The sequence below is a fragment of the Cheilinus undulatus genome, linkage group 20 (genome assembly GCF_018320785.1).
Source record: "Cheilinus undulatus linkage group 20, ASM1832078v1, whole genome shotgun sequence".
NCBI lineage: Eukaryota > Metazoa > Chordata > Actinopteri > Labriformes > Labridae > Cheilinus > Cheilinus undulatus.
In genome coordinates this window covers 1,637,017-1,652,713 of record NC_054884.1, presented here as the reverse complement: position 1 = coordinate 1,652,713, position 15,697 = coordinate 1,637,017, and the positions used below count along the sequence as shown (strand labels likewise).

Below are 15,697 nucleotides of genomic sequence, written 5' to 3'. Positions count from 1 at the left end.
TATATATATTTGACTTTTAGAAGCATTATTTTAACATCTAATTTTGTGTTTTGACATTTTGAATTAGTAAATTTGACTTTTTATCTAAGATTATGACCCTTTCAACTAATCATTTTGACTTTTTAAATCTCAAAAACATTTATCATCAGTGCTACTTTCTTTTCCCCATAGTTTAATACTGGAAAACTGAGGCTGACCGTTAGGTTAAATGTGGACCCTGTTAGGCCCTCAGTTTAGACCTGAATTCAGAATCCGACCCCTTCAGTGACTGAGTTTGACAGCCCTACTCTACATGTTTCAGTCAGCTTTATTTCTACTTGTTTAGATTTAGGTGTTTTTTAACTGGATGCTCTGATGATGAATGAATTCATCTCTTTTAAGAGATCTGGATCATTTAGTTCATGTCAGTAAAGAGAGCCTGTCTACCAAACGCTTCTTCATTTGGTGCCAGGTTGGATTTCTAGAAGAGCTGCAGTCTGACAGACTCTAAGGTCGTTTTCACACCTGATAGTCCGAGGGACTCGGTCTGTTTTGGAACGGAAATTTCAACAATGTTGCATTTTCCTTTGGTTTGGTTTGCATTCATACTGCTCTTTGTTAAACAGACCAAACCGTCTGAACACATGCATCTGCCCGCTAGGGGCGCTGTCATCACAAACAAACGGCTACCAAGAATTAAAGCCGGCGTAGAAGAAGACGAAGCGGGGAAATCCAGCTCCTTCCACCGGTCTTTTTTCCACATAAACAATGAAAAAAAAGACACAGAATTTACAATGTCTGGGGTTTCTGCTCTTGCAGTGGGGCATAAGGAGCAGCCAGCGAGACGATGAGCTGTCCAGTGTGTCGTTCTTTACACGAGACGGATAAATAAGCACGGACTACAACGTGTTGCCATGGCTACACAGACGCCAAGCGTGGTACCGACATGTATTTGAGTGTATTAAATCACATATAAATCCTTCTATCATTACGCTTTATGCCACGTCCTGTCTTTGGTTCACAAGTTTCTCTGCTTTGCTTTCACGCCTCAAACAAACCGCACCAGGGTTCAGTTGGAAGCAGACTGAGACCCCCTGTTTCCAAGCGGACAAGAGTCTGCTAGTCTAGTCAGCACCAGAGTTAGTGTGTGCCCTAAGAGAGCTGCAGTCTGGACTCTGAGCTCGTTTAGTTTCACTGACAGACTGAGAGAGCTGCAGTCTGGACTCTGAGCTCGTTTAGTTTCACTGACAGACTCTGAGAGAGCTGCAGTCTGGACTCGGAGCTCGTTTAGTTTCTCTGACAGACTGAGAGAGCTGCAGTCTGGACTCTGAGCTCGTTTAGTTTCACTGACAGACTCTGAGAGAGCTGCAGTCTGGACTCTGAGCTCGTTTAGTTTCACTGACAGACTCTGAGAGAGCTGCAGTCTGGACTCGGAGCTCGTTTAGTTTCTCTGACAGACTCTGAGAGAGCTGCAGTCTGGACTCGGAGCTCGTTTAGTTTCTCTGACAGACTCTGAGAGAGCTGCAGTCTGGACTCGGAGCTCGTTTAGTTTCTCTGACAGACTCTGAGAGAGCTGCAGTCTGGACTCGGAGCTCGTTTAGTTTCTCTGACAGACTCTGAGAGAGCTGCAGTCTGGACTCGGAGCTCGTTTAGTTTCTCTGACAGACTCTGAGAGAGCTGCAGTCTGGACTCGGAGCTCGTTTAGTTTCTCTGACAGACTCTGAGAGAGCTGCAGTCTGGAATCGGAGCTCGTTTAGTTTCTCTGACAGACTCTGAGAGAGCTGCAGTCTGGACTCGGAGCTTGTTTAGTTTCACTGACAGACTCTGAGAGAGCTGCAGTCTGGACTCTGAGCTCGTTTAGTTTCTCTGACAGACTGAGAGAGCTGCAGTCTGGACTCTGAGCTCGTTTAGTTTCTCTGACAGACTCTAAGAGAGCTGCAGTCTGGACTCGGAGCTCGTTTAGTTTCACTGACAGACTCTGAGATAGCTGCAGTCTGGACACTGAGCTCGTTTAGTTTCACTGACAGACTCTAAAAGAGCTGCAGTCTGGAATCTGAGCTCGTTTAGTTTCTCTGACAGACTGAGAGAGCTGCAGTCTGGACTCGGAGCTCGTTTAGTTTCTCTGACAGACTGAGAGAGCTGCAGTCTGGACTCGGAGCTCGTTTAGTTTCTCTGACAGACTGAGAGAGCTGCAGTCTGGACTCAGAGCTTTCCTTCTTTGACGTCTGAAGGAGAAAGTGATTAAACTGTGGTCTGACTTTGAGGAGATTCCAGCTCATGTTCCTTTGCCCCGTCAGTCTCTCTCTCTCTGCTCGCTCTTTATGACATCATGGAAACTCTCCGGCTCTGAGAGGGAAACGCTGCGTCGCCCTCACCGTCTAAAAATAAAGATTTAAATCTCAGGATTCCTCAGATGTTTTCGCCTTCAGCCCTGTGATGCTGATTTGAGCTGTGAAGCTGAAGAGCGCAGATATTTCAGAATGGATTTATCATCAGAGGGATTCAATAAAACGTTCAAACACTCCTGTTTTCTCTGGCTCCATGACTCGCTCTTTGGCAGAGACGTGTGACTCGCATTCTTACCTGTTTACCTGATCTGTGGACGTTGGCTCCAGTAAAAATCTTTTCTCCATCAGTTCTCTAAAGTTTCTAAAGATAATAAAACAATACTCTGAGTGTAACACTGAGGCCAGCTTGTTTGTGTTTAAGTCTCTGATTTTTTAATTGATTCAGACAAATTCATCAATCACACCAGCGTCCAAAAGAACATCGAGTCCCACAGCTCTGACGTGCTGCTCAATCACATAACATAATATTGCCCTTAGAGGAACTGTCAAAACTAGGACTTCAGACGTTGCAGACTAGTTAGGATATGAAGTAATTAGAGGTCTGATTTTAGACCCCTACTGAGTCTGATAAGGACGCAGTGTGCATCAAAACATTGGTGCTTTAAAATCAAAAGAGTGACTCATGTTCTTCAGTTTCTATTTTGGATGTTAGAAGGAATCTGTGACAGCAAGAGCAAGAGACTCCTGTGTTGTTATTTTGGTGTCTCCATGTTACATCAAACTCTCGTAGAATGGCTTCCTGCTGTGATATAAATGCTCCACAGCAGGGCTGTAACGATACGGAAATTACAGTGAATAAATGACAGAATTTATTATTTGTTTTATTAAATTGTATTAAGATAAATAGGCTGTATAAATTACATTTAAATTAATAATAATGCTGCAGTCTCCTTCCAAAAGCTCTTCAATGAATAAAAATATTACTAAATTATCACATTTTTGAATTACTAGGTTATTTTAATTAATATATTGACGTATTTATATCAGTTCTTTAAACACTAAAATTTCCCAGCCAAATTGAACGCATCATCATATTACCTTAAGTTAGCCTGTCAAGAATGCTAATTAGCATCTATCCTGCCAATTTCAACACGGAGTTCAGCACCTTTTTACCTCCGCCAAGGAGGTTCATGTAATCGGATGGGTTTGTTTGTTTGTTTGTTTGTTAGCAACATAACTCAAAAAGTTGTGGACGGATTCTATAAAAATTTTAAGGAAATGTCAGAAATGGCATAAGGAAGAACTGATTAGATTTTGGGAGTGATCCGGATCACCGTCTGGATCCAGGAGTTTTTTTAAAGGGTTCTGTACTATTGGGAGATAGGGCGGAGGTCTGCGCTGTTACCACTTTACACCAGGAGATGGCGGACGTGAGTAACTTCAATCCCAGCAGCATTTGTTGGTGTGTTTCTATTCAAAGTTTTGGAGTTTATAGAGTTTGAAAGACGCACGCCCGGTCAAGGAGATGAGTCGGAGCGTATCAGAGAGAAAGACAGCGAATTGTAGCGAGAATACTCACAATGCTGGGAGGAATAGAGGAATATTCACCCTCTGCCATGACTTGACAAAAGTCGAGTACTGACATGTCTACAGTCACCATGGTTTGCGTTATTGCTCTACGTCACGTGTTTTGTTGCTCTGATTGGCCCGTAAAGATGTGACAGACAGAAGGTTCATCCAATCACCCTCCGAGTTTTTTTTCCAATCCTCTGCCCTTTTCCAAACGCTGTCTGTGAGAGGTTTACCAGATGGATGTGTGGACAAATCCATCTGCTGTTTCAGGTTAACCTACTACAAGGTTTGGGAGAACTCACAGCCCATCTTGGTGGATAAAGAGGTTAGAGCTGTGTGAAATCTGAGAACTTTCCCTATGACGCAGCTGCAGACATGATGGAGTCCCCTCTCTTCTCCTCTGAGGCTGACAGTTGAAGGTACCACGTTTAGAACTACTTCTATTCTCAAAATCAGAGCATGATTGTTATAATAAAAGATCTTTAATCACGGGACATTCATAACCGGCTGGTGAGACGTTTTGCTGTTCCTCCTCGTTACAGTGATGTTCTTGTTTGAGTGAAGTCTTTTCAAATGCTCTGATTGGTCTGCTGGATGACGGGCTGTCAGCGACACAGCTGCTGAATAATGCCAGTGCTACTGTTGTTGTCTTTCTCCACTGCTGTATTTTACTGGGAAACAAAGAGTTCCTAAACAGGACACTTTTATCTGGAATATTCAGGCTGTTGCTGTCGTTTGCTGTGGTTGTGTGGTTACCAGAACAGTGTGATGGTGAGTTGTTCTCTTGTTTTCTGTCTGTGTATGAGCTTCATTCCACATGTATTCCTTCTGTACACACCTGTACCGTACCAAGGGGCCCGTACCGAATCGTTACGGTATGAATACACATACCTTTACACCCCTACTCCACAATAGTACTACACTCTGCATGAGCTTCTCTCTGAAATTGTTTTTCCAATGCTAAACGGCTGAAAAATGTTAAACTCTTTGCATCTGCCCATTCATTGTTCTGAAGTGCTTGTTCACATGGATTGGCATCACCTGTGGACCTCTGATAACTGAAGAATGACTCCCTGACATCAGTGTTTGCTCAGTGCATTAGCACCATGTAAGTGAAAACATGGAGGTGCTATAGGACAGGAGCAATGAAAACAGGGACTTTTTATGTGATGTGTGCACATGTTTTGCAAGATAGGTTTTATTCATGTATCCTGTCCTACAAAAACTCAACCAGAGTTTACAGTAGACTAATGGGCCAAGGTGTTCTTATGCTTTTATAACCTGCTGCAAGCCGTCCATGATCAATAAACTAGTGATCTCCTCTCACTCTCCCAGTGTGCACTGAGGTCATGTCTGTAACCTGTGCAGCTCTGCAGCTGAGAGGAGGAGGAAGGAAAAAATGTCAAGCTCCTGTTAATGAGAGTGATAGACAGTGCTGTGAAAAAGCCTTTCTGATTCCTGAGTTTTTTGCATATTTATCAGTTAAATGTTTCAGATCATTAAACCAATGTTAATATCTCACAAAGACAACCCTAAATAGAAAATGTCATTTCTAAATGATGGTTTTATTTATTAAGTGAAAAAAATCAAAACCTATCTGTCCCTGTGTGAAAAGTAATCTCCCCCTGAACCTAATAACTGGTTGTTCCACCTTTGGCAGCAATAACTGAAATCAAGCATTTGTGATAACTGGTGATGAGTCTTTCTCATCACTGTGGAGCACTGTTGTCCCACTCTTCTTCACAGAATTGTTTAAACTCAGCCATATTGGAGGGTTTTCCAGCATGAACTGCTCATTTAAGGTCCCACCACAGCATCTCAGTTGGATTTAAGTCCAGACTTTGACTTGGCCACTCCAGAACCTTCATTTAGTTTATTCTGATCCATTCAGAGGTGGACTTGCTGGTGTGTTTGGGGTCGTTGTCCTGCTTCATAACCCAAGAGCTCTTCATCTTGAGGTCATGAACTGATGGCCGGACGTTGGCCTTCAGGATTTTCTGGTAGACAGCAGAATTCATGGTTCCATCAATCACAGCAAGTGGTCCAGGTCCTGAAGCAGCAAAGCAGCCCCAGACCATCACACTGCCACCACCATGTTAGACTGTTGATGATGTTCTTTTTATCAAATGCTGTGTTATTTTTACTCCAGATGTAACGGGACACACACCTTCCAGAAAGTTCTACTTCTGTCTGGTCAGTCCTCAGAATATTTCCCAGAAGTCTTGGGGATCATCAGGATGTTTTTAGTCAAATGTGAGACGAGCCTTTGTGCTCTTTTTTGTCAGCAGTGGTTTTGGCCTTGGAACTCTCCCATGATGCCATTGTTGCCCAGTGTCTTTCTGATGGTTGAGTCATGAACTCTGACCTTAACTGAGGCCAGTGAGGCCTGCAGGTCTTTGGATGTGGTTCTGGGTTCTTCTGTGTCCTCCTGGATGAGTCGTTGTTGCACTCAAGTTATTTTGGTTGGCCAACCACTCCTGGGAAGGTTCACCACTGTTCCCAGTTTTCTCCATTTGTGGATAATGGCTCTGACCGTGGTTCGCTGGAGTCCCAAAGCCTTGGAAATGTCTTTGTAACCTTTTCCAGACTGATAGATTTCAATCACTTTGTTTCTCATTTGTTCTTGAATCTCTTTGGATGGTGGTGTGATGCGTTTCTTTCTGAGATCTTGTAGCCTACTGCACTTTGTCTGACAGCTTCTATTTAAGGGATTTCTACATTCGACTAATCTGGCTGTAATCAGGTCTGGGTGTGGCCAGTGAAACTGAACTCAGCTTTCCAAGAACTGTGGTTAATCACAGTTAACTCAGGATTTAACAAGAGGGGCAATTACTTTTTCACACAGGGCCAGATAGGTTTGGATTTTTCCCTTAATAAATAAAGTCATCATTTAGAAACTGCATTTTCTATTTTCTTGGGTTGTCTTTGTGAGATATTAAAATTGGTTTGATGATCCGAAACATTTAAGTGTGATTAATATGCAAAAACATCAGGAATCAGAGAGGGGGAAATACTTTTTCACGCCGCTGTATCTCATGTTAAATAAACTGTTTTGTTATCTGTTCAAAGTTTTCTGCAGTTGATGCTGTCGATGTTCTTCTGTTATTTCGGATCATTGTGCACAACAACCAGCGCTCTGATCAGCTGCTGAAACCTCATCAGTGAACGCTGAGCGACACTTTTTAAAACATAAATTGTGTTAACTGGACTAGTAGAAAAGCGTAACAGAGATGCTGCAGTTTTTAGGAGATCTGAACATTACTGTTATCTCAGATAGGAATAAAACTGATTTTTACCTTTCTGGCCCTCTGATGGTGTCAGCTCCTCTGTCGGTCTGTTATTCCTCGTCTCCGTCAGCTGAGCCCCGTCTCCATGACCCCGTGTTGTCCTCTGCAGCTGTCCTGGACTCCTCCTGTCCTTTGGACCATAAACTAGGACCTCAGAGCGTCTCACTGCACTCATGTCCAAACTTCAGTCTTCACTGGACGACATGGCTCCGAGGGTCACCTCAGCTCATCTTCAAAGAGAACGAGACACTGTTAAAGCAAACCTAAGGAGCATAAAGGCTCAGTGTCGAGTTATTTAAGGGATTGTAGAGCTCATGGTCTAGCCTCGGCAGACGTCTGAGCACGTGTCTGTTTGTTTACAGAGCTTTAACCCGTTTATAAACCTCACAGATTCATCCCTCCATCACCTGCTGCTATTATCAATAATCAGAATGAACCACGCTCTGACTCTCCTCCTCCTGAGTGAGTATAAAACAAATGGACTGTGAGGATTCGGTAGCTTTGATAACCCCCACAAGACGTCCGTGTGAAAAATGATCCTCTAATTCACATCCAGACGGTCACGTTTTCTGCTCAGTCGATCTCCTCTTCACCTCCTCCGTCTGCTCCTGAAGCCGGCTCCATAGGGCCCCACAAACATACAGCGCTGTTTTCTTTAATAAGCTCTGTTTGGAGAACAGCCCATGTGCTCACAGGACAATATCACTCTCATAAATTTATGCAACGCCCTGTAAAAATAGCACGTTTTCAAAGAGACTCCTTCAGTAGGTTAGGATGTCGTTAGGCTTCGGTTTTTCTGCAGAAGCTCTGTAACAAGAAATAAATGGTATTAAGGAATCAGAAAGCCTAGATTTATGCCAGAATACTGAGGGAACAATGTTTCAGAGGCATCCAGGGTCTGAGCAAGCAATAAAATACTGGATCAAAGTATACAATCCTTTATTATTTATTTAGTGAAAGTACAGGGATTTATTTAGCTATGTCATATATCCACTGATCTCTATTCTGCCCTACGTGGATTGATGCAGTTGAGCTTCAGCTAATGCCAAAAATAAACCTGGCGTGTATCTTGACAGGAGTGAAGGGTCAGTGGAGATGGGTGGACCGGAGCGTGAGCAGTAGAATTTCAAAGACTGACTAGAGAGGGAGCGATTCGCTATGCTTTGTGTATGGATCACTGTGCAGACGGAGTATGTGGAATTTGGGGGTTAAGTGGGCCAGGCTATCCCAGTTCTAAGCCCGAAGGATTTGTTTCACACATCCATCTGGAAAACCTCCCATAGGCATTTGGGAAAGGGCAGAGCCTTTAAAAAAACTCGGAGGGTGATTGGATGAACGTTCTGTCTGTCACATCTTTACAATCCAATCAGAGCAACAAAACACATGATGTAGCCGCTACCGAGGACTAAACTCCATAACGTGAACCATGGCGACTGTAGACATGTCAGTACATGAATTTTGTGGTTTTTGAAAAGAAAACAACTCACTGCTGTTCTTTGTTCTTCTTTTGACCAAGAAATGTCGTCAAGTTCTGATAAAACTGGCGCTTTAGCAGCATCCACGCTAATCTGTTCTGCCATATCTGCTCCGGCCTCTTGTTGCGGCATGTTTACATCACGACTCCACCGTGGCCGAAAGTACTGCCCCTTGTCACTGATTGGTCCTGTCACTTTCTAACCGGGCCCAAACAGTTCAGATGGGAGCTTAGCAGATGGATTCACCAGTAAGAAACACGGAAACAGGTGAATCCATCTGCTTTGCAAGGTTACCTGAATGATGTGCACTGAGAAATGAGTATAGTCTATGGAGGCTAGAGAAAAGTGAGCCTACTCCTGCACTAACCCACTGCTGATATCATCTCAGCCTTCGGTTTATGCTGAAGAAAACTATCAGTGAGGAAAACAACAAACAAGGCATCAGTGATTATCTAATCATAGCTATTGACCTCTATAAACAGATGTCTGCATAAAAATGCAGATAGCAATCCTTCACAAATCAAACACTGAAAGTTAAGACGAAAAGCTTCATGCAAAGTATTCTGGGATAACTCACAGCATAAAGAAGCAACACTTTTTAACAGCTTTTCCCCTCAGTGATTTGAAATCGTGAATGTGAGTGTGCCTGATGTTTGTCTCTATGTCAGCCCTGTGATTGACAGGCGACCAGTCCAGGATGACCCCGCCTCTCGCCCAATGACAGCTGGGATAGGCTCCAGCCCCCCGTGACCCCCAATGGGATAAGCGCTGTAGAAAATGGATGGATGGTTGATTTGAAATCCTGAATTTAAAGAAACAGTGTTTCATTTTGATTGATGCACTTTGAGGAGTTCAGAGTTTTCTGAAAAGGTTTCTTTGGTTTTGGCAACCTGTACTTTTAATTTCCTGCTCATTTCATCCTCGTTTAAAAAAGAACAATAACTCGACTTTCATTTTTGATTTTTCTACTGAAATAAAATAACTAGTAGTTAATCAATTCCTAATATTGGTTTCCAAACCTTAAACTCACTTTAACCAGAGAGACATTGACTGTGATGTCTTCCAGTCAAAAGTCTGCTTTCAGAAATGTCTGGGTGTCTCTACAGTTTGTCTGTTTCAGTCTGTCCATACAGCTGAGTACATTAGTGCACATCCAGCCGCCTGCAGCCTGCGTTTCCAGAACTTTTCCAACATGGCTGCCAAAGGTTCTGTTATCACCTGAAAGCTCTCCGTTATCTTTGATTTGAATTTGAACAAAGTTCTTTGTAAAATCTCAAAAAGACGCCCTGGCAGCTTTCTGCGATTCCACTCAGCTCTTCTGGGAAATCACCCTGAAGTCGCTGCATCTCCTCAGCCGTATCTTGACACCAGAGATTAGAAATAGTGTGTGGTAGAAGGGACAAAAAGGGGGCTCCTGGCTAAACACGGGCCAGGCAAACAATAACAGAGCGGTGCATTTACCTCAGAGAGAGAACAACAGCTCCAGTAAATCAGTGTCTGCTAAAAGGCTGGAGAGCGCACTCCTCCGTGCACGGCAGGAGGAACCTCTTTAATGAAGCCTTAACTGATGGGCCCAGCTTGAAAGCCCACCCAGAGCCCACCCAGAGACAGATAGGAGCACTCTGGTGATTTACACGCAGTGACGGGGATGAGGTGGAGATAGGCGGAGGAAAACAGCGCCTCAGAGACAAAGAGACGACAACAACGACACCAAAGTTCAACGTCGTGTTTCATATTAGCTCATCCTGTGATAATTATCAGAAATCTGCCGCTTTTACGACCAGGAGAGATGCCCGTTCAATGAGGGAAGTGTGGACAGGAGAAGAAAAGAGAGGCTTCAAAAGAACCGGGTTATAGTCTGATCCTATCAGCGTGGCCTGGAGCGCCGTGTCAACACAGCGAGAGTGGAGACTCGTGGCTCTGCAGCTCCTCCAGATCGGCTGATAGCAGTTTGTCCTCTTATCGATCGGACACTCGCTGTTTTATCTGCTCGTCTCTGTAATGACGGAGGAGTGACTGCAGGGAGAGAGGAGAGTCCCGGGATGGTGATCTTTATCGCCCGGCTCTGTCAAAGTTGACGCTCACAGAACTTACCCGTGTGATGTCACACTTTAAGACGCCACCATGCGGATAGCAGCAGTGGTGGACCATCTTCAGCACTTTAGTCAGAGATCCTCCTGGTTGGATGTGACTCCAGTACTCATCATGGCAGCTCAGTAAAAATGCTGACTCGAGGTAAAGGTACAATATGTCAAATTTTAAAAAGACAAGACACCAGATGTCACGTCAAAAACTGCTTTAAAGGTTTAGCGTGTAATATTTAGCCTGGAAGCATTGAGTGAGAGAAACATGAAACATAATGGTTCTAAGTAGGCCCAGAGCCGCCTGTCAGAGGGATAATAGAAGTTAGAAAAACCATGGTCCAAGCTGTGATGACCACATTCTGTTTCTAACCTGAATAATAATCACTCCAACTAAAGCAACAAAAAATTAACTTTATTGTTGCTTTCATGCAATAAAGCCTGAATAAAACAGAAACCCCTTTCCTCAAACCGTAATTGCCTTCGTTGCTAATGTTAACAGGCATTGCATGGGCAAATTAAATAAAGTATTTGAAAAGAAATTGACAGACTTCATAGGTAAGCCATGATGTGTTTAAATGTCAGGATGTCAGAGAATAACTTTAAGGAGAAAATAGTAAAATAACTGGAGGGGAAAAGGCAAAAATTGGTTAAAGGAGGACACACAAAGGGTGGAAAAGGGCAAAAAGGGAAAGAAAATGAAGGGAACATGGTGAAAAGTGGTTTAAAAGTGGCAAAAAATGGCAGAAATGGGTCAAGCTTGGCAAAGAAGGGACAAAAATGGGAGGGAATATGGTGAGAAGTGGTTTAAAACCAGCAAAAATTGGAAAAGAGGGAGAAAGAGACAAAAGATGGTGAAAAGCAGTTAAAATGTGGCAAAAAATGGCTAAAAGGCAGAAATGGGGGGGGGGGGGGGGGGTTCGACCAAGATCACCCTGGTCCAGGGTTGCCAGGTCCGCAGTTTAACCACGGAATTGGGCTACTTTTGACGTACTGCCGCGGGTAGATTTTGTTGTCCGCAGGTTGAGCAGACCCATTTTTTATGTTTTGTCAGTGCCGCAAAAAGTGGGTATGCACTATATGTGGCGCATAGGAGCGCCAAAGCAATGGGAGTAAAATTATTTTGAGTTGGCATTTTCTGTTTTTAACAGCTGTTTGTGCACGTGGAAACGAGATGATCAATAACAGAGGCACGTCTCTGATTAGGCGCCCCTCTGCTCCTTCACCTCCCCTCCTCTCGTCCCCACACACACACACTACAGGCTCTCCAGTGCGCATTCCCTCGAGCACGAGGGTGCTTTCATTTGAATCGTGGCTCTTATAAGGCTTACTTTACAAAAAAATTCTCCTGAAATCCTCTATAAAGATGAAAACTGTCAGCAGTAGCCTAAAGACTCCAACAAGTCATATCAATAAATCTGAGTCTACACAAAAAATCTTACAATAATGTAAAACTGAGTGAAACTTGTCCAAACATGGGTGTTTTATTTGATCTTAAACGTACCAATGATAAACATAGTCAAAAGGGCAGAAACAGAAAAATGAAAGCAACAAACTGGTAGAACAATTAGTGAGGGAGCTGCAGGTGTGAGGCAGGGCCGGTTTTCGCCATTTGGAGGCCCAGGGCAAAGAAAACAAAAAACATGGGGACCCTCCCCCTTTAGCTAAAAGTACCAAAAATTAGAGATAAGAATAGAAAGCATCCCTTTAAGTTAACAGAGTCAACAAACTACAGTAAATGTCCAAATATGAAATATTAATACCCAGACACCCATCAATCATCAGCTCTTTGAAAAGCTTCTCATGGCGCCCCTGTGTCTAGTGTATGAGTATTTAATATATTTCATATCTGGAGCAGAGAAATTACTCTATTTACACTCAAGTACAACTAAAACAACCTGCAGAGAGGCAGGAAAACATGAAACATGGCACAGACATACACGCCACCCACAGAAAAGCAGAATGTCTGCGGGCACTCAAGCAATATATGCAGTTTGGCAGAGGTTTTAACTGTATTATTTTGAATTTCAGCATTGGGCTGGTTTTTGGGCTAGTTTTATCGGTCATTGGTTTTTGGGCTAGTTTTATCGGTCATTGGGCTGGTTTTTGGGCTAGTTTTATCAGTCATTGGGCTGGTTTTGGGCTAGTTTTATCGGTCATTGGTTTTTGGGCTAGTTTTATCGGTCATTGGGCTGGTTTTTGGGCTAGTTTTATCGGTCATTGGTTTTTGGGCTAGTTTTATTGGGCTGGTTTTGGGCTAGTTTTAAAGGTCATTGGGCTGGTTTTTGGGCTAGTTTTATCGGTCATTGGGCTGGTTTTGGGCTAGTTTTATCGGTCATTGGGCTGGTTTTTGGGCTAGTTTTATCGGTCATTGGTTTTTGGGCTAGTTTTATCGGTCATTGGTTTTTGGGCTAGTTTTATCGGTCATTGGGCTGGTTTTTGGGCTAGTTTTATCGGTCATTGGGCTGGTTTTGGGCTAGTTTTATCGGTCATTGGGCTGGTTTTGGGCTAGTTTTATCGGTCATTGGGCTGGTTTTTGGGCTAGTTTTATCGGTCATTGGTTTTTGGGCTAGTTTTATCGGTCATTGGTTTTTGGGCTAGTTTTATCGGTCATTGGGCTGGTTTTTGGGCTAGTTTTATCGGTCATTGGTTTTTGGGCTAGTTTTATCAGTCATTGGGCTGGTTTTTCGGCTAGTTTTAAAGGTCATTGGGCTGGTTGTGGGCTAGTTTTAAAGGTCATTGGGCTGGTTGTGGGCTAGTTTTAAAGGTCATTGGGCTGGTTGTGGGCTAGTTTTAAAGGTCATTGGGCTGGTTGTGGGCTAGTTTTAAAGGTCATTGGGCTGGTTTTGGGCTAGTTTTATCGGTCATTGGTTTTTGGGCTAGTTTTATCGGTCATTGGGCTGGTTTTTGGGCTAGTTTTATCGGTCATTGGTTTTTGGGCTAGTTTTATCGGTCATTGGTTTTTGGGCTAGTTTTATCGGTCATTGGGCTGGTTTTTGGGCTAGTTTTATCGGTCATTGGTTTTTGGGCTAGTTTTATCGGTCATTGGTTTTTGGGCTAGTTTTATCGGTCATTGGGCTGGTTTTGGGCTAGTTTTATCGGTCATTGGTTTTTGGGCTAGTTTTATCGGTCATTGGTTTTTGGGCTAGTTTTATCGGTCATTGGGCTGGTTTTGGGCTAGTTTTTATTGGCCATTGGGCTGGTTTTGTCACACAGACCTGGCAACCCTGCTCTGGTCGGCGAATCTCCCCGCCCCCAAAGACGCTGGTCTGGGGGCAAAAGCGTGTGAACAGCTGACAGAGAGACGTGCTGCTGCAGACAGGAGCAATGCAGCTCTAGGAATTACAGGTAGAGAAGCACACAAAGCTAGCAGAGTGGGATATTTTCTGATATTTTACAGCACTAACGTTTAGAAACAACACATCAACTCGTCACAAAGTTGCAGGCTGTTTGTATTGAAGTGGCGCTGCTGAGTCTCTCTGCTCTGCCCTCCCTCACTGCATCAACTCCCGTGGTCAGTTTAATTCACCTGTCGGAAAATAAGCTGCGTAGTATCATCTCGTTTTATAACCCCCTTTAAAGTGTTCACGCAGGTAGGTAGGCAGGTGCGCACTAATAGTCTCTTAATTAATTCTATTATATAATAAGACGTGATGAGCCGAAAAGATGTATTAATGCTTCCAAAGGCTTGTTTCGTTCATTTTAGGATCATTTAGAGTACCAAGCAGGTGCAGTGAGGAGCCTGGATGGAGGAATTTTTTTTTTTTATTAATTAATTTTTTTTTTACCTGAACAATTAATCGATTAATTGGTGCCTGGGTGCGATTTTGGTCAACCAAGTTTTTCTTTGGTTGACTACAGCCCTATATAACTGTAAAGATTTCTTAGAGGGATTTTTAAAAAACTTTTAAAGAATGTAAAGTCTGCTTCAAATATGACTAGAGGAGATCTGAAAGGTTCAGAGTGAAGGCCACTATGGCCTCCAATGTTGTGTGTACAGTAAAGTAGAAATACATTTATGGGGCTATAACTGGCATGTTTAGGGATCTAGTTCTGCATAATCGAGAGTTTAACTGATAAATCTATGAGCCAGCGTGTTACCGCTGATTGTCAGAGCCTTACAGTCTGGCTCAGCTCTGCTTCTGTGTTTCTAAGTTTGTCCACAGTTTCAGGTACGCTTTTCCGTGAATACGACTTCATTACCCAAATGCTTGTTATCACTCAGACTTGGTCTGATTTTCTACCGACTCTTGTAGAGCTGGGCTGCTCAGCTCTCTAAGACAGTAGTTCTAGTGGACAGGAAGATTTCATGTGTTTCTTTTTCCTTTTTATAAGTTAGGACTGTAACAGTGTGTTCTAGCTGACTGACATGAAAAGCATGCGAGGTACGTTGATGGTTCACAACATTTGTCAGAATAAGATAAGATAACTTGTTCTTCAGAATAACCACAGAAGTTTAATCAGAGTTTAAACGCTGCAAACTAGAATAAGTATTAAAGTATTGAAAACAATCTCTGAGGTTATGAGTCTATTTGTGTCTTCATGACATGGTATTTTAAAATATGCAGGACTGAGACGACGGGCTGTTTGTTTCTTGTTTTCCTCTTCCTATTATAGTATACCGCTGCTGGAACAATGTCATTAAAGTTTTTCATGTGGCGTTCATGAGCAGCTTTACTGTAATCAAGCGTCTGTTTTATTGGACTTGGAAATCGGAGCACAGATTGCAGTATTTCACGGTGAATTACAATGCTCCCCGTGTTTGTTAGTTTAGATTTTTCAGGCCAAAGATTCACACGTTTAACCTTCACTGGATCTCTCCATCAGACCTGCTCGTCTTTCATTGATGAATGGTTCAGCGAGTGGTCACATCTGCTGTGTTTTCTTTCCCTTTGTCTCTTCCTGCCTCTCACACGCTCCCGGCGACCACCAGCCGAGCTGAAGCCGGGCCAAATGTACAGGAGGCTTTCAGCGACGCCGATATTTACGCTGGGACGAGTCCAGGAGCTCCAACT

General features: G+C 43.3%; 1 protein-coding gene across 12 annotated transcripts in view; it reads right to left on the bottom strand.

Moving 5' to 3' along the window:
* The window catches only part of myocd (myocardin), a 246,061-nt gene that overhangs the window by 120,443 nt on the left and 109,921 nt on the right, over nucleotides 1–15,697 (bottom strand). For all 12 annotated transcript variants that reach the window (XM_041815357.1, XM_041815350.1, XM_041815356.1 and 9 more), the window contains one exon: nucleotides 7,136–7,356. In XM_041815357.1, coding sequence (XP_041671291.1) covers nucleotides 7,136–7,301 — 166 coding nt within the window. In that variant the 5' untranslated portion in view covers nucleotides 7,302–7,356. The remainder of the gene's footprint in view (nucleotides 1–7,135; nucleotides 7,357–15,697) is intronic.